This window comes from Phalaenopsis equestris, unplaced genomic scaffold (assembly GCF_001263595.1).
Source record: "Phalaenopsis equestris unplaced genomic scaffold, ASM126359v1 Scaffold000002, whole genome shotgun sequence".
In the NCBI taxonomy this organism is placed as follows: Eukaryota; Viridiplantae; Streptophyta; class Magnoliopsida; order Asparagales; family Orchidaceae; genus Phalaenopsis; species Phalaenopsis equestris.
The window spans coordinates 16,158,398-16,178,537 of NW_018164444.1; the positions used below are offsets into that span (position 1 = coordinate 16,158,398).

General features: G+C 34.8%; 1 protein-coding gene across 6 annotated transcripts in view; it reads right to left on the reverse strand.

Moving 5' to 3' along the window:
• The window catches only part of LOC110024701 (protein CLT1, chloroplastic-like), a 57,112-nt gene that overhangs the window by 31,256 nt on the left and 5,716 nt on the right, over positions 1-20,140 (reverse strand). For all 6 annotated transcript variants that reach the window (XM_020724825.1, XM_020724857.1, XM_020724817.1 and 3 more), the window contains exons 3-4: positions 6,074-6,111; positions 5,876-5,991 (exon numbers count right to left, since the gene is read on the reverse strand). In XM_020724825.1, coding sequence (XP_020580484.1) covers positions 5,876-5,991; positions 6,074-6,111 — 154 coding nt within the window. The remainder of the gene's footprint in view (positions 1-5,875; positions 5,992-6,073; positions 6,112-20,140) is intronic.

Below are 20,140 nucleotides of genomic sequence, written 5' to 3' on the forward strand. Positions count from 1 at the left end.
GGCTCGTTTACTTAACGAACGAGCCGAACACGAGCTGTTCGCGAACAACGAGCTTTTTTGACAACCTTATTTGTGGGAATCAAGGACAAAATCGAAGGTTGATAGGTGAGATTTATTTAAATATGTTAATAATAAGAATTATAAGACTAAATAAAATATTAAGTATAGAAATTAAAGAATTGCTAAATATAAATAATCAAAATTTATCAGTAAAGTGAAATTAAATTAAACAAATGGTAGAAACTAGGATGTTAGGATTTAAATGAATTAAAATATATTAAATCAACTAATTGAGCATTGATATATGTATAAAACAACCACTTAAGCATTTAATTAATTATTGTGTATATTTTTATAGGTATTAAATTATAGAAGGTGAAATCAAAATAAAAGATTAGAAATCTAAAAGCAAGTCATACGGTATCGAGATGAGTACTTATATTCTTATACTATAGCAACACTTGTTTTTTTCTAGACCAAATACATTCACTGCTTCCGTCACTAGTTGTATTGAAAGCACTGCAAACTCGTGATTTATGATTCTATTGAATTTTTTTTTTATATTATAGGAATATGTATACTCATCAGTGTGCAGAGTATCATAGATATTGAATGCTATATAATTATATTGACTGTTATACAAAAGAGAATAAAATGATAGTAATTTTCATAGTATCCTTATATGTGCATGTTATTGTGTCGGTGGCTAGCCCAAGAGCAATTTGGTTTTTTGTACGCCTAAGGTTCAGTTAGTCTTCTATTATTATTAGTATTGGGTATAAATATTTTTATTATGTTTAAAGTTAGGTTTAGGCATGAGATTGAATCTTATATCTTAGGTTTAGGGTTTGAGAGAGATTTCCTACTCTCAAACTGTAGAAATTGAGATAGATCGCGAACCTCTCAAATTGTTGATGCTTATCATTTGTATTGGTGTGAGTTAATGCCATCCTATTGCTTTGATTTGGGTGTTTCGGAAATAAAATTTGTGTTTGCCCTAATTTTTATGGAAAAACGTGTCGATTTTCACATCAGTTCATAACAATTTGATATCGGGACTCGAGATTCTAAGAATCAAATCGACAAAAGATAGGATTGATCAACTCGACAAATGTTGAAGCAAATAGCGGCTTACTGTGTGATGATTTCAATGTACAAGTGATAAGATCGTTGATCCAGCATTCCCTAGCGCACGAATAATGGTTTCTAGGACGTTGTAGTCGGGATCGGTGTATATAGACCCAAAACTCTCTTCATTCTCTTCCTCCTAGTTGGCAACAATTTTTTATGTCACGAGTGTAGTGTCCAGTTGCATGATTCGTGATAGTCTACAGATCGTCTGTAGCATCTCGTAGCTCAAGAAACCCACCCGGGACTCCCTAGCAATTGTTTAGGAGAAGGAGCAAGGATTGGCGATGATTTAGCTTTACCCGAAAGAACCTGTCATCGAAAAGGCTCATTCAGGACACAGGACATATTTAATGCTCCTTCTGATATTTAGACGTTATCGCACGTCCGTATGGAGCTTCTTGTGGCCAAGGGAAGTCACGGAATCTTTCTACACGGGCTACGGGAAAGTTAGGGTTCGGGACACCCTACCAGCACCATAGCTTAGGGAGATCGTTGGCGACGATTTCCCAGGTGAATGACCGACTATAATACTCATTTTTAAAGTTATGGGACTACATTTCACTCATATGGAGTCTCCCATAGCTTACGGATTGATAATATCCTCTGTATGGCGCTCCCAGTGCAATCAAGGTTTCGGTGATAGACCGACACATATGCACCAACTCTAGGCGCCTGGACGCCAACCCCGGGCGCCTGGACGCCAACCCCGGGCGCCTGGAAGTTCAAAATGCCTTCCTGGACATCTAAGATAGAGCCTCTGGAAGTCTGGTGTCAGTTTCCGGTGCATAGGCGCCAGTCCTGGATGCCTAGGCACCCAAAACAACAAAAAATGACCATTTTTTGATATTTGAGAATGTAGGAGCAACTTGGGTGATGCCTAGGTATCAGGAGCCTCGCGCAAGGGTTGCGGCGCCTGAGCGTTGGTCCCTTCCCAGGTCGCAAAAAAAGCTGTTTTTGGCTCCCGATTTGACCCCGTGGCAACTGAAATTGTAGGTGTGTGATAATGAGCCTTGGGGATGGTAAAAGAGGGTGGAAGATACCTCTTTTAACCCTCCTCTTGAAGCTTCCAAGGAGGTCTAATGAGGGCATTTCGGTCAAATGGAGGGGGGTGGGCTAATATTAACCGAGGGGAGCCTCATTTCTTAGGAGAGTCGCTCAAGCGTTCTCATTTTCATCGATGAGCTGGAGGAGAGCTTGGGAGGAGCTCCTTTGGAGAGCTTGGAGTTCCTTTGAGAGGCTTCTTCGGAGAGCAAGAGAGAAAGAGCTTCATCTACCCCAAAAGGAGAAAACTAAAGGAGTTTATCTCCCCCATTCTCTTCCCCTTCTTCAACTGCTTCATCCTCATCTCCTTCATCTTTCCTCCACTACTTTTCCTCAGGGTGCGAGGTGAACTTCTTCAGAAAAGGCTTGGCTAGCAAGGGACTAAGGTACCTACTCTCCTACACTAAAGCAGTGAAGTGGATTGTCATATACTTAAAGATGAACAATCAATAAGGCACTTTGTTTCACGGTACAGATATTAAACTACATAGATATGTAGAATCAGATCTGACGAGGGATATTGATGATAGAAAAAGTAGAACATGGTATATCTTCACTTTGACAAACACAACAATAAGTTGGACTTCCAGGGTACAGAAGATTGTTGTACTTTCAAGTACAAAAGCCAAACATATTGCTACCACTGAGGCTACCAAGAAGATGATTTAATTGCAAGGCTTTATTGAAGAATTGGGCAAAAAATAAGGGATTGGAAAGTTTCATATTGACGGTGTAAGTGTTATTCATCTAGCTAAGAATGTCGCCTTTCATGCCATGATGACGCGCATTCAGCTAAGATATCATTTAGTTCATTCCCTTCTAGAATATGAGTAGATACTCTTAGAGATGAAGCACATTTTGCTAAGATATCACTTAATTCATTCTCTTCTAGAAGATGCTCATAAATTCTTAGAGAAGATACCTACAGCTTAGAATTCTATAAATATGTTGAATAAGATGGTCACAAATAAAAAATAGAGCTATGTTTAGCTTCAGTTGGAGTTCAAAAAAGTTCATACCAAAAGGGTTGACCCAACTACAGTATACAACTATAAAGTTGCCAAGTTGGTGCAAATTTTTTAGAGGTGATTGCAATCAATTGCCTAGTGGGAGATTTTTATGTAATGGAGCATGATTTAGCAAGGAGAAACATCCACAAGTGGGAAACCCGACATCGACAGGTGAAAACTCGACGCCCAAAGAAACTTTTCTAGCATTCTGGAAACAAAGCATCCATAAAAAAAAAAAATTGGCGTTCGGAACAAGCAATCCAGCGCCCAGTATAATGAATCCAGGAACTGATGCATTGAATGCCAACGCCTAGGAGGGGCATGACGATGCCCAAATCACACTTTGTACCAGAGCGCCAAGCCCAACGCTCTAAAGCAGCGCCCCAACTTCTATAGCCAATTCTGCAGTTTGAAACTTAAGTTTCGAGTTTCTTCACTGCAGGAAGTGCAAGTGAACAGCATGAAGCAGAGTCGCGAGTTGTGAGTGGATTTCTGTGAATTTCTCTCGTGTGATCAAGAGAGGAACGTTCATGAATTTCAAGATTGTATAGAAGATTTGAGGTGTAGTGTAATATATACATTTCTCCACATTTTATAGTAAATTTCTTAGTGTTGTGTGATTCCATGATTTTTTTCGGTTAGAGAGTTTTTCCAAGTTAAATCTTTGTGCACTATTTTCAGGGTTTCTTCTTTATGTGCTTTTATTCAATTGTTTGCTACAGATCTCTCAAATTGGTGTCTCCACAATTATGAGAAAGTATAGTCCTCCCAACACAAACTGCTTGGCCGACCCTCCTTATTTCCTTTTTTTTCTTTTTTGTTCTTTTTTGGTTTAGAAGTGTTGTAAGACTACATAAAGTTTTAGTGGCTACAATGAAAGCCTATGGTAGTTGTTTGTACAAAATTTGGAGTGAAATTCCAAGTGTAGTGAGGCTTCATGACCGGCCTTAATAAGAAGGGGTTTAGTGAGCTCTCCAACCCAAGTCTCTTAGATGACTGATTTGATTTTTGTCTTGTTATCCACTTTGTGTAATATTATTAGAGAATCCTTTCTTGCATCTCTCTTTATCTTAAAAAAATAATTTTCTAACAAAAACCCAACAAAATCTCAATAAAAACCAATAAGGATGGTCGGTAAAGATAGTGAAAAAAAAAAACCAAGCATAATTCTAAAACAAACTTGTTGGCCCTAAACCCTCTCAAAATTTTTAAAAACATGTGATCCAATTTCACAAATATGCCTCTAGCATCCTTAAATATTTTTATCATTTTTTCCTAAGTCTTAAGTTGTTTTCCCAAAGCCCTAACCCTAAACTAGTCAAGTCGGACAGGCTAAGGTTCTATTGGACCTAATCACTTACTAAATATAGAAAAAATGTGTAAAATTTTTCAAACTTTTCAGATTTCGATTAGACACTTCTACTTAACATATCCAATATGTTTCAAGACCTGCAGTTGTTTATTTTGCTACACAACAAATTTGAAGTAAACCTTTTTGTTCTTGGGTTGGGCAGACTCCCTACTTACTCTAATTGTGTTATAAACCTTAACTACACTTCAAAATTAACCCAACCAACCCTTCATTGCCTTCCTAAGCCTTGAGGGAAGGGTTTTCTATTATAATTGTTCACTTCAAGTGATCTAACTTCAGACAACACCATAGAACCTTCCCTCAAGTATAATAGGTTCTATGATACTTGACACCTCATTTGAGTTAAGAATATTAGTGCCTTAAGACTCTGAGCAGCTTTATGATACTGATGGTAATAATCTGATTATTAAAGCACAAGCAAATAAAAGGTTTCCTATTTGTCTAGAAATACAAGAATAAAAAAAAAATTCACCCACCAAATTTCACCAAGCTACAAGCAAGGCGTAATAAATGACCGTTTTTGGAATTCTTATAATCTATCAAAGAGATAATTTCTTTCGTCATCATGCTGTCTTTAGTTATGTATTTGATGTTCTAATTTTACATCTGGCAATTCTTTGTAAATTCATGTTACTCATTTCATAAATCAGCTATAAAGTTTGCTTTACTATATTAAAAAAAAATAAATAACAATTCAACAAAATAAAAGTGGCAGAGAGACAATGATTAGGTTGAGATTGAGAAATCAATGTCGTTTGTCACTCCTATGATCTACTAAGTGCCGAAGTCGGCTTTCGTTCCATTCTAGTATTCCAACCACAACAAAGGAATTCTTATAGGGTTTCAAGGTCTCGCTAAACCCAGAAAAGCAAGTGTTAAAGTGTGCATGGCTCGGTATACATGATGGTGACACCATGATACATTCGCTTCAACTATAAGTTCCCCAAGTGAAGGACTACTGTCTGTTCAATGAAAAACATGTTTCTGCAGCTGTGCAAGAATTTTCCTACGTGTAGATAGGACCAAGATTTGATCTACGTTGAACTAAACTAGCTTTTCTTTTTGTTCAATATATACTGCGGAAGTTAACGTGATAAACATCTTTTTCTTAGTTTAAATAATGCAATAGTTTATGAAAACATCTTGACAAACACTGGTAAAAGAGAAAATTGAATAATGACAACACGTCAATATATGGAGAAGTAATGATCAAAGCAATAATAAGATAGCAAAATTCAATCAAAGAAAATAGAGCTATAAACAGTGACATGAATTGACATAGAAGTCTAATTTTAGAAGGTACTGTAGTAGGAAGGCTTACCTAGCTACAGTTATTATTACACCCAGAGAAACAAGCAGGCATCCAAGTACTTGGTTGGCACGATATCGTCTTCCTAGAAATAAGAATGACAGGAGAAGTTGCCAGACAAGGAAGGTCTGCAAAATATCGATCATTATGCATCCTGGATATGTTTCTTTTCACGTATAAGTGAATGATATTCATTAGAACGGTTATCACCTGTGATAATATCGGAATCCATGCCCCTGCTAGAAGAGCTGTTCAAAGAAAATGTGATATATTAATCGAAAGGGCACAATGTGTTCTTTACAGTTATATTAAATGAATTTTAGGACTGAAGAAAATTGTAATACATGAAGGAAAAAATAAATATTTTTCATGACGCACATTCTACATCTATAAATAACCTGAAATCTGGAAAGCCATATTTATGGGCCAGCCATTTAAAGATCCTTATTTCTGATCAGGCAAATTGAATGTAAACAGTCAATATCGATACAGTCTCAAAACTTACTGATGCATTGAAATGTCCAGATGATAATGAAACGGTGATTCGCCAAACTTTAAAAAATTTCATGCTATATGCTGTAAGGGCACACTTATAGTCTAAAATGGCAGAGAGAGCTCAATGGTGGAACCAAGCCTTAAAGAGAGGGGTCGCAAGTATGTAATAACAGTGTTTTAAAAATATTATAATAATAATAATAAAATAAAACATGATTTTAAATAAAATGAAATGAAAAGGTGGTGATGATTCGAACAGACATGTAGAAACACTCATGTCCTTAGAAGTTAAAAGTGGAGACGATCAAGACTGGCTCACTCAGAATAAAGAAACGACGGAGAAAGGAGAAAGCGAGTGAGGAATAGAGAACCAAAGATTGACAGAGGCAAGGCGAGGAAGAAGAAGAAGGGGAAGTGGCTTAATTTCCTCGAGCGACTTGTCGATTGCTGCGAGTGGTTCAAGCAAGCCCTCCTTGGGATGTCTTCGATCAATTGTGAGCAACAAACAAAGGAAGGAAGAAGACGGGTGGAACTATTGTATGCATAACAAGGCTTTGAAGCTAAAGTCGTATCTTGCATGCAAAACCTTAGTCAAAGCCCTGCATGCATTGCTACCGTGCGAGCGATGTCATGAGAGGAGGAGACCGAAGGAGTGCCTGCAGGGGTGATCGTTAAGCAGCTCGAGAGAGGAATACAAGATGAGCTTGTGTCTGAAGGAAGATCAATCCACTCAAAGGAGAGATGGATCAAGCAGTTGGTGCAAAAACAACTGCAGTGCTAACTGACAATGCTTGTGAAGCCATGCAACGAGAAGATCAAAGGTCGGAGCTTTCACAACTTGTGGATTATTTGACATTAAAGAATTTAGTAAAAGATGAGCAATAGAAATAGATGTACTCACTGGTACTTTTAGCTTGTTGTTGTTTTAATTTAATATTACAAGTTTAATAATTTCATTAAAAGATGAGCAATATAAGAGGAAATATTTATAGAAGACACGAACAATCTGACCTAAGATAAATGTATAACTGCTTTAATTTAATCTAATTTCCGTAGTGACTCTTCCATTTGTTAAATATTAATTATAGAGAATAAATACAGAAAAAGAAATTTTCCGCTGCCCGATCATCTGTATTTGCCTTGGTTAAATATAAACCCCGGACCGGGTCGTGACAGAGTACTCAACTCTAAGACTACTCTTTCCTTATTTAAAAATTATTATAAAAGTGCGTATTAAATTAAAAATACAATTAATATTATTATGAAATATTTAAGTTTATAAAAGTGTTTAGTGTATTATATAATATTAATGAATTTAGTAAAAAATCTTGGTAAGTGCCTACTTAGCAACTCTCTTGTTCCACCGCTGCCCGTGAGCCCGGAGAGGTTAGAACAACAACTTCATCCAACATAGACCACACTATAATAAGATTACATTAAGTGTATAATCCTGCTACCCAGTTACACCATGACAGATGCTGTCCCTCCCGCCTGATATGGTCCATGTTGGTCCAGCAATTGACTTCATTAATCTTGAGCAGTTGAAGCGACTTCTCCGCAAGATGTAAAGACCGCTAGCCACAATCTTCCAGCTCAGCAATCAGCACCCTCCTGCCTTTTATATGAAGTCCACCAACCTCTCCAGGAGTGGTCCTTAAAATGTTAAATTCACCGCAAGTGATACTGTTTTTCACTCTTTATTGGCTAAATTTCACAAATAAATATTTTATAGATTCTACCCACTGAAATAAAGAAAAGGTGTATCCTTCTATCATATTTTTCAACATTCATTTGGTTTAAATGAAAGTTGTTTTCATCAAGATCATTCCAGCAATAGGTGTAAGTCATGGCAACATGGAATGTAGAAATCTTTAACCATCATCAAATTACAGCGATGCATATAACTTATAGCTGCTTTTATTCTCTACTTTCTAAATAAGTAAAAAAAAGTAACAAAGCCACAAGTAAGAAAAACTAGCGAGATCCTAGGTTCAGGGTTGTAGAAATCTTAAAACAGGTCATACATCTTTAATTGGGCAAATATTTAAGGCAGAAAACTAAAAAATCAAAATACGGGCCACATAATTTTTTATTTGATTTATCATATCATCATTATAATGAATTATAAGAGTCATAGGTTCGATTTATAGAAATAGAATTTAGAATAAACAAAAAATGATTAAAAAAAAACAAAGGCGAGCAATCAATTGCAGCAAATACACAGATGCAAAAATTTATATAGTTCGGTGAAATACATTTACATTTACAGTCCAATAGAAATTAGAATATTCCACTAAGCACAAAAAAGCATATAAAACATACACATCATATAAAGTTTTGGAGAATAAGACAAAGATACCACTATCAGAAGAATGGAGAAGCTACCAGCCACCTGCTGCTAATGATTAGTGATAGTCAGCATGAAGACATGACTCCTCGTAATGTTCATAATTTTTTAAGAGGGAGAAACAAAAAACTTCGGAATATCTCATCCAGACTTCCACTATAGATTAAGAAGTTGATCCCTCTGCTTGTTCTTAGTAGCAGGAAGAACACTAGACCAAATATTACTCCTTTCTCTCTGTGAAGCACCCAACAATAACAGTAGGACTCTTCTATAGAGATCAAATTCCTAGCTGTAGCATAACCTGAAGGTCCTGTAGTTTCCTACACTATAGCAGTTGATCTCCTCTATTTTCTCTACCTCCATATCTCAATTTTGCATTCAACTAAGCTCTTATTCTATATTTTTCCACTTGTGGGATGCTTTGGGGGCAGCAATGAGTCAATATATCAAAAAATGATTCCATGAATTTGAAAACTCCCATAACATCACATGTAAGAGAAAACATCATCTCACATTTAAGACAAAATCTCTCTAGCAATTCCCAAATGAAATCAAATTTCAATCGAATAAAGAGGTGATTACTTCATCTGTATGGAGAGAAGCAAAAAAAGAATGAGATTAGGAGGCTTCAATAATTCAATAATCTCTCACTTGGAGATGGAATTTCTGTTGCAGTTGCTTGACAATCGAAGTCCAAAACTTCTCAATGCAACACCTCCAAATCAGCATGCAAGAAGGTTGACTTAAGCTTTACAAAGCCTCAATTTTTCTATGTGCACAAATTAAATAAACTTGATTATTAGATCTTATTCGCTCTTGATCTTGATTAGTTTTTGCACATCCTACCAGGCTATGTAGTTAATTAGTTAGACTTTATTTACATAAGTTTTGTGCTAGAATGTAAGGAAAATTCTTTACTTAAAGAATTGTACTTAGACTGTCATAAAATAATTTAACATCTTCATATGTTTTGTTCAGTACTCTGAAAAACTTCTAAGCTCGACCATCTTCTTGCTAACTTCAGCATTCTTACATACTCTAATTCTATTTTTGATAATATAATTATCTTCTATAGTTTCGAGACACAACTAAACGGGGGTGCCACCAAAAATATAGCTATAGCAAATCTCCTAAATCTACATAGCATCAATACAATTTCAATTCAGCTCTAGTAAACTTTAATGGGTAGTTAATCATACTTATAGTGCAAGCCACAAAAACAATATGTCTTTATCCTACTAAGTGGAGTCAGCTACATTAATCACTTTTCTTCATTGTGTATTATTGAGTGTCATGTCTTCATTTAATTATATAGATTAAGATCACTTTTTATACAATATGCCCAAGTATTTTTAGGTCTACCTCTACCTTTCTTAGCATAAGTTGAATCTAAAGCAACTACTCTCCTAATCGGATCATCAGATGGTCGACGTTTAATGTGATCAAACCAAGACGACACTCTCTAATCTTATTCGCCACCGGAGCAGCACCAACCCTATCACAAATATATTCATTTCACATTTTTCTCTAAGTGTGAAGCCACTCATATATCTAAGCATTTTCATCTCAGCAACATTTAACTTTGTTTTAGGCTTCTCTTCCAGAGGCCAACATTCTGCATCATAGAGCATTGCAGGTCTCACCATCATCTTATAAAATTTTTCTTTAAGTCTACGCGATACTTTTCTATCACATAATAGGTCTGATGTATTCCTCCACTTTAGCCTGCCAGCTTGAATTCTATTAATAACATCTCTATCTATATCACCATCACTTTGAACAATAAACCCGAGATATCTAAAAGTTCATACCGTTTAATGATTTGATCACCCATAGTTACAACTCTGCCAATATAGCTACTACTACTAAAATTACAATCCATTTGATCAATTTTAGATCTACTTAAGTGAATGCTTTAGACTCTAATGTAGACCTCCATAATTCAAGTTTTTCCTAAACTCTTTCACCAGTCTTATACACAAGAAGGATATCATCAGAGAAAAGCATACACTAGGGTGCATCATCCTATAAATGTCCAGTAAGAACATCCATAACTAAAGCAAGAAAATATGGGCTTAGAGTCGATCCTTGTAATCCAACAGAAATAGGAAAAAACTTGGTCAATCCTCCTTCTATTCGAGCACAAGTATATGCTCTAGTATACATATCATTAATGACTTGAATGTAAAACATATCAACACCTTTCCTCATTAAAGCTTTCCAAAGAACTTCTCTTAGAACCCTATAGTAAGCTTTTTCTAAATCAAAAAAAATCATATGTAGATCCTCACTCTCTCTACACTTCTCCAACAAAGCTTTCAATAAATGTATAGCTTTCATAGTATACCTACCCGGCATAAATCCAAACTGATTATGAGAAATCTTTGTATTATGTCTTAACCTATGTTCAATTACCCTCCTATAATTTTAAAGTATAACACATCAACTTAATTCATCTATAATTTGCACACTCTTGTATCGCTTTAGTCTTAAAAATGGGGACCAAAATATTCTTCCTCCATTCCTTAAGTATCTTTTTTTATTTTTAAAATAATATTAAAAAGTTTAGTAAGCTAAGAAACTCCTAAATCTCCTAAATATTTTCACATTTCAATTAGGATATCACTAATCTGCATAATTTCCACCATTGATTTTCTTTAGAACCTCTTCAATTTCTTTTTTACTAATGCGACAGTAAAAGTAAAATTTTTTATTATTATTAATAATATTAAGATCACTAAGTTGGATCGTATTTTTAGAAACTTCATTAAAAAGTTTATCAAAATAACTCAACCACTTATGTTGAATATCATCCTCTAAGAAAATCACTTTTTGATTTTCATCTTTAATACACTTTACTTGAAATAAATCATTATTTTTTTGCTAGTTTATACATATATTTTTTACCTTCTTTAGTATTCAATCTATTAAAAGACCACTAAAAGCTGATTTTTTAGTATCACATATTGTTCTCTTAGATTCCCTACGGGTCATCTTATATTTCTTTCAGTTCTCTGAGCTTTTACATTTACACAAATTTTTATAACATTGTTTATTATATTTTATCTTTTCTTGCACATTATTATTCCATCACCAACAATTTTAATTTATAAAAAAATTTCTTTTTGATTCTCTAAGCACATCTTTTATCACTTGTTTGATAATATTTGTTATTTTTCCCACATAGAATTAACTTCTTTATGAACATCCTAAATCGTGCAATCTTGAAGTTTACTTGTAAAAAAATTTTTATTTCTTTTAAGCCCCCATCTAGTTTTATGACAATGTTTCATTGCATTTTTTATCTTACAACTCCTCATTTTAAAATTCAAAATTAATAATCGATGTTGGGTACTTAAATATTTACTTGGAATGACCTTACAATCTTTACATTATCTATAATCTCTTTTTTTTATAAAAAAATAATCAATTTGTATTGTATTAGACTCATTCTTATAACTAATAAGATGTTCATCTATTTTCTTAAATAAAATATTAGGAATAACAAAAACATATGCTAAAACAAAATCTAATATGGTTCTACCTTCTTCATAATCACTCCAAAACTATATCCAATATGAATATTTCTACAATCTTCTACCACTCTACCAACATATCCATTTAAATCTCCTCTAATAAAAATTATTTCTTCAAGAGGTATGATTTTGTATTCATTCTTCAAGGTCATTCTAAAATTTTTCTTTTGAACTTCTATATCCAAACCTACTTGAGCAGCATAAGCACTTATAACATTAAAAATCTTAGTATCAACAACAATCTTTACGGCTATAATTGTGTTAATTTTTACAATATTATCTTTCAAATTTTTATCAATAATTTCATCTACACCATTTCTTGTGTGACTCCTACCTAAATATCAAAGTTTAAAACCTAAGTAATGAATCTGCTTAGTCTTTTCTTCAACCATTTAGTTTCTTAAATATTTAAGATGTTTATCTTCATATGAACCATAATATATATTAATTTCATTAATTTACTTGTGATAATACATATGTTCCAAGATTATATTCTAATATTAATTTCATGGACTATTTTTTGCCCACATCTGTCTGAAATGTGGGAACCCTTGCTTATTTGATAATACACCCGGGCGCAGGTGTTCACTTTTCACTATATTCAAGTCATGCAACACATCACTAACAGGGGGCGCCCTAGCTTTAATATAAGGATTTAAATGATTCATGTCATGATTTTTGACAAAAAATTTAAGTTGGTTGTTGACAATCTAATGCAACCCTCCACTTTTAGTTTTCAAGACTTGGGACCCCACAATGACAATGTTAGAGTTATGTAAGATAGCAAGATATAATTTACAACTTCTTAGTTCTCCTTTTTAAAGATTTGATATGTGACAATTAATAGGTCCCACACTATCAGTTGTGGGCTCCAAAAATTTCAACGCCACCCCCGAATTCTTTACATTTTGTGTTTTTTAGTTAAGAGAGTTTTGAGTGTCAAATTTTCATAAGGCAGCGGAATAGTAGATAAGTCACTACCTGGATATTTCTCCCTCATTTTGCAAGGACTTATTGATCTAAGGTTTGAGGTTTCCAATAGGTGCAAGCCCCTTTGGTTAATTACTTCTCCCGATAAAGGGAGAACACTTTCGATTAAGGCTAGCCATTTAGCACTAAATGCTGAACATATAAGAGTAGCAAACACATATTTTAAATTATAAAATCAATCTCTTGAAGCTTAAAAAGGATGGTAGGGGAAGAGATGATGAGCCTAATCAAGGCCTCATAGCTCCATCATCTCGGGTTGTTATGGTACCTTATCTGCTTTGTCAGAGTAGGAAATTAACCCAACCTGACTGAGCTAAATCTTGACTCTCCTTATTAGTTTACAATCATAAAGCCCAAACACGCATGAAAGCTTCGTGGAGAACATTCCTTTCTTCCACCTCTCCTTCGATAGCAACTCACCCCGACACAGCACCTACGCTTTTTCCTCGGGCCTCCTCCTTCCTATATAAGCAGAGCTCGACTTCCTTTCCCCTCTTATTTTTGCACGTAGAGACCTCGATGCAACCCAACAGAGGGGCGCACGATCCTCCCTTCCCTCGTATTCTTCAATCTCGACGTGACCCAACAAAACAACGCACGAAGCCGCCTCCTTCCTTTACACCCAAGCACAACATCTCTTCTTCCTTTATACACGATCACGACACGACCACTTTTTTCTCGCATGGCAACAATGCATGAAGTTTCCCTACTTCCTTTGCACACGGCACCAACACTCGAGCCGCCTTTCTTATGTTGAGCACTCGGCCTTCCTCACAAGAACACATGCAAAGCACTCAACACAATCTCCTTCTCCTATTCTCCCGCACGATCACTTCTTCATCTTGTTTGCTTTCTCTCTGAAAGCTACGAGAGAAAAGAGCCCCACTTTGACTCTACTAATCAAACCGCTCAACATTTACATTTCGATTTATTATTATTATTATTATTATTATTATTATTCCTTTATTTCAGTTATTACTACATTGATAAATCTGGGAAGAGGAAAAAGGCCAAGAGCCGAATCCCTTTACTCGTGGTTTTTTATTTTTTATTTTTTATTTTTAATCTGGGAAGATAAAAACAGGGATACAACCTCCCATGTGTTGCACGCCCTAATGGGCGTGCAAAGAAAAGATAGGGGGCAGCACCTATTAATTCTAACTTTTATTCTTTTTTTAACAGTAAGCAATAATGAACATACATAACACAATTTTAATATATTGAATTTATGATAGGTTCAAAATATGAGCAATTTTATCACAATCTATTCTCCTCATAACAATCTTCTTAATGTCCCACAAATTTTTCATGTCAAGTTCTTTTAACAACTATATTATTAGATCATTGATTTTTAATGTCAGCCCTTGTAATCAATATCTCATTAACATATAAAACATTATAATACAATCTTTTCCATTGCCTTTTATATAGCAATAATGAACAGTGTTGCATCCGCAAAACTAAATCTTATGAATGAAGCCATCAAATTTCGGATAGCATTAGCAAGAGGTTTGCTTCAAGTCATAGAAGCTTTTGTTGAGCTTATATGGCTTGTTTTACCTAGTACAATCAAGCCTTCAAACAAAACCACATATTGCAAGCTATCTTTATAACCGTCTGCTCAAATTGCAAGTCTGATGTAGACACAAAGCTCAATATTAATTAAATAATTATTAATACAAAAGAAGAAAAAAATAAATTCTTATCTGTTCCATATGTTAGAAGCCTTTCTCCACTAGCCTCGTCATGTATCGAAAAAAATAAATTCTTATCTGTTCCATAAGTTAGAAGCCTTTCTCCACTAGCCTCGTCATGTATCTTTGTTTTCAATCTGTACTCGACTTTTTATATCCATTTATTTTGCAAAACTCTCATCTTTGGGCCTCTTAATTAAATATTCAAGTATAGGTTTTATAGGAATTTATCTCCTTTTATTACTAGGTCCAACTAAGAATAGCCTTTAACTCGTATAGTTTTGTCACCACATTTAGTTTCACTTATATCAGTAAACAACAAATAGTATAGAGATGGAAAATAACGAATAGTATGACTTCTCACAAGGGTGCTAGGCTCCTCTTGATCTTTAACATTTAATGGTGTCTCGTATCTTTAATAAATTTTAATGTGCTCCTCCAATTCAACAGACGAAATAATAGAGGTTTCTTGTCCAAAGCTATTTTGGCATATTTTTGTACATTATAAACTCAAAGATGCAATATATGATTTTTGACGATATAGACATAATGCTAATATGGTAAACATATTGAATGTTATGAACTATCGTGAAAAATCATATCAATAAAAAATAAATTTTCTACTGCTTTTATATTGATTTGTAGTATCTCGACTGGTATGCATATCGTTTTATTCTTATTACATTATTATAATTTACAAATATGAATATTTGCCAATTTTTTTTAGATAACTATTATTTTAAACTAACATTTCAGGTTTAATTATTTGATTAAAGGATGAATAATAGAAGAAAAAATGTTTATAGAAAATGCGTACAATCAGAAATGAGGTAAATTTAACTATACTACTTGGACAATCAGAAATGAGGTAAATTTAACTATACTACTTTATTTTTCATGGTAACTCATTTATTTATTAAAAGTTAGTTATAAAAAATGAATGTAGAAAAATTTAATTCCAGCCGTTCGACCGTATGTTCCCGCCTAATTCCAAGCCTTAGGTCGGGTTGTGAGATATAACACGTAATCAAAATCATCATAGTCATATATGATAAAAGTAGCATTTCTTGTGGGCCAAACTTATCATTAACATTTTGATCAATATGCACATACAAAAGGAAATTACTTTTTTATGTGAGAGACATACTCCTTTGTTTTGAGCTATGAAAAGCCCTCAATTAGTCAAATATATCCGTTGTGTTAGTTGTTTTACACGAGAAAAGTTATGGGCAAACCTCCTTTCAGTTTCATGCTTCTGTCCTTTGATTTAGAATTATGTTCATCCATTCAGTAACTCAAATTTTTTTAGGAGTTACTGGGATCATTCTCTCCATATAAATCTCATTTGCAACATAATAGTTTTTAACTCTCCAACATTGTCAATTAATTTTGGCATCAATCATATTTTCAACTTAGTTGTTATATCATATAAAAGCAGTAAAAATGTCATGTTTATTTTTAATAAAAGAAACTCAAACCTTCTTGGTAGAATCATCCATGAAGTTGACATAATAAATCAAATCTCTTAGGGATGGGTGCCCCTTGGTAATGTGAACAACTTTACTTCTTTATTCTAAGATCTCTTCCAATCTTTGAGAACGCCCACTTTGCTAGACTACAATCTTCACAAACATAGTTTCCATATATTCCAAATCCATTATTTTAAAAATGGACTTTTTTAGGCATTTCTTGCTCAAGTGACCTTATCTTCAATGTCAAGTATTCTTATTTATGATTGAATTGATTGTAGCTCCCTCTATTCTTGTACTTACCGGTCTTGTTATCTCAAGCATTCACCATAGCTCATTCAGTCAACTTGTAGGTGTCAGCATTGATTAAGGCATTCCAATGTTTAGCAACAAGTAATACTATAGAAACCAGATTTTTCCTCATGCCACAAATGTATCTGACTTGTTGCAGCTTCCAATTGGTATCATTTAAGCATCGCATCACCACTCCAAATAAAGCTTAAAAACTCTTCATCAGTAAAATAAAATAACCATTATCTCTTTGTGCAGAGAAAAATGGAAAGAGGCACATTAGCCCAGCATCCATGATGACAATCAGCACTATGACCACCTTCATGGCAATATTCACTATTTCTTTGCGTTTTTTCATTGTTTGGCAATATTTTCTGCCTTCAGCAATGCCAACATCCACTTGAAGAACCAAACATTTGTTTATTAAAAGGTGTGCTAGCTCTTGTTCTAAGCCTTGGGTATACATCTACCTAAATGATTTCCTAGATGATTCCTTTTATTCCTCAATTTTATAGATTTCGAGTCAGAAACCATCCTAGAGTTCTAAAATTGATGTACCTACTGGAAAGACACTAGCCAAGGAAAAAAAGTTCTCAATTTGATAATCAAATAATAATAATAATAATAATAATAATAATAATAATAATAATAATATAATATAAAAATTAAAAGAAGGTGTCGTTCAAAAGAGGCGCGTCGCTCATGAGAATAAAAACGATGAATGCCTTCCCTACTGTCATTCTACTGAACACATGAAGTGCGGGATTAAGTGAATAGGGACATGAGGGGTTCAGATGAATGCACCCGAGATTCAAGAAGAGGAGAATGTGGTAGAAAATGAAGATGTGTCGCCTGTTGTAATGTTAATACAAATGTCCTTACCAAGATGATGGTGGCGAGGACTCAGCTAATTCAGGAGCACATCACAACACATTGCAAGCGATACAGTTGTGGTGGATAAGTACTTGAAGATATTTCAAGAGCTACGTTCATTTTGATTCAATGGAACTAGAGATCCGATTGAAGCAGAAAACTGACTAATGAGGATAGAAAAGATATTAGATAGCATGACGTGCCACGAAAGAAAAGTATATTCAGCTACATATGAACTTGATGGAGAAGTCGAAAGATGGTGGACTGAGTAGCGTCAAAACAGGTTAGGGGATATACCCAACATGATAATAAGTTTTATGAAGTTCTTGGAGCTTTTTAGAGGGTGGTTTGTATCCCTATCCGCTCGAAGACAGATGCGTGACAAATTCATCAAGTTAGTGCAGCAAGAAAAGTCTGTCATGCAGTATGAAGGAGAGTTCACTACACTGTCTAGGTATGCTCCACAGCTGATAGCTACTGCAGAAGAGAAGTGCTACGGAATCCTTTTGGGATTCAACAATTCAATAAGACAGTCGTTAATGCCTTTAGGGATCAATGACAATTAAGTTGGTGGTGCGAGCTAGGCAAGTAGAGATTGATTTTCATCTTATTCAAAAGCGTAAGGAGACAAAAAAGAGTAAGAGTTTTAATGAAAGAGAGCGTGTGGATCAATCAAAAGGATTCAATATGAAGAAGTCAAAATTTAGTTTTGATAGATTCAGTGGTGGCAGTTCTCATAGTACAATAGTCACTTGCGTCAAATGTGAAAAACAACATAAGGGTGAATGTTTAATGGGCTCTCATACATGCTACTGGTGTCGCCAGCCTGGTCACATAGGCAATTATTGCCCTCCGCTTGGCCAAAAAACATCATAAGAATAGAAATCAGTTGATGCTTCTTCACAGAAGACTATGGGTGGACAAAAAAGAATAAAGTCAACAGCTTCAGCTCCTACTCAAGTTCAATCAGAACAGTCAGTTTGGCCTCGAGTTTATTCTCTTATTAGTAGACAGACTGAATAACCCACTACTGATGTTGAGGCTACTAAGGATTGATGAGTTTCATATTTTATCTGAGTATCATTCTAGTATATGTTTTTATCAAGGGATGTGTATAGTTGTTGTGATGTTTCATGGCTTCATATATGTTATTTGAGTATCATTCTAGTATATGTTTTTATCAAGCGATGTGTATAGTTGTTGTGATGTTTCATGGCTTCATGTGTGATATTATTCTATTTTAGTTGATGAGAGAGGTTTAGTTGAGTTATTTTATATCAGACTTATTTTATTATATCCACTTTGCATCTTAAATTTTGAGATATAAACCTTTTCATGAAAATTTATGGATGGGTCATGTTTTCCTTCAATGATTAGAGGCTTAGAGTAGATTTTGCAAATTTCGATAATGAAATTTTTATTAGAGGAGATTGTAATAATCAGTAAAAAAATAATAATAATAAAATTAAAAAATGTGTAGTTCAAATGAGAGCGCCGCTCATTAGAATCAAAACGACCAATACCTTCCCTCGTGTCATTCTGCCAAACACACGAAGTGTGAGATTAAGCGAATAAGAACGTGAGGGTTTAGGGTTTAGAAGTTGGAGAAGTATCGGAGAAGAAGGAAGAAGCCATTGATTTGAGTGAAGCGGGAAGAAGAATTATCAGTATCTAAGCCCATGACCTATGCCAAACCAAACAACCTCAACTGTGATGCAGGAAGGAAACATCTTGCATGGTGAGGAAGGAAAATGACCTGCTAACCTCGCTAGGTCGTGTCGATATCGAAGAAGAAAGAGGGGTTACTTGGGTGGGTGCTTGAGTTAGTAATTGAGCCGACAGAGCTGAAGGAGCCGAAGGAGAAGTCAAAGGAGGTGAGGTTTCGGGCAAGAATAAACCGAACCACAAAGAGAGGAATAATGCCCTAGTCGATCGAAGGAAGAAAGACAAGAGGAGGGAGTTCTTGTGCGTCCAGGTAGGAGTCGGGTCTCGAAAGTAGAGAGGAGTGAGGGAGAAGAGCCTAGACAAGCAAGAAAGCTCGATCTTGAGCTATCGAGCCGAAGGAGAAGCAAGGGAGCAGGAAGAGCCTGAGGGCCAAAGCTAAGGTGAGTTTTAAATACAAAAACAACAACAACAACAACAATAACAAACATTTATCACAGTAAGTGGGGTAGGCTACATGAATCTTTTTTCTCCATTGCGTCCTATTGAGTGTCAAATTTTCATTTAATTCTAACAAATTAAAATCATTTTTTTAAACAAAATGCCCAAGTCTTTCAAGGTCTACCTTTGTCTTCCTTAACATAAGCCAAATCTAAAACATCTACTCTCCTAATCGAATCATCAGATGATCGACGTTTAATGTGACCAGACCATCTAAGACAACTCTCTCTAATTTTTTCTGTCACTAAAGCCACTCATCAACCTAAGCCTTCGCATCTCGACAAAACTTAACTTAGTTTTCACTTAACTTAGTTTTATGCTTCTTTTATGCTTCTCTTTTAAAGGCCAACATTCATCGTCATAGAGCGTTTCAGATTTCACCACCATCTTATAAAATTTTCCTTTCAGTCTAAGCAGTG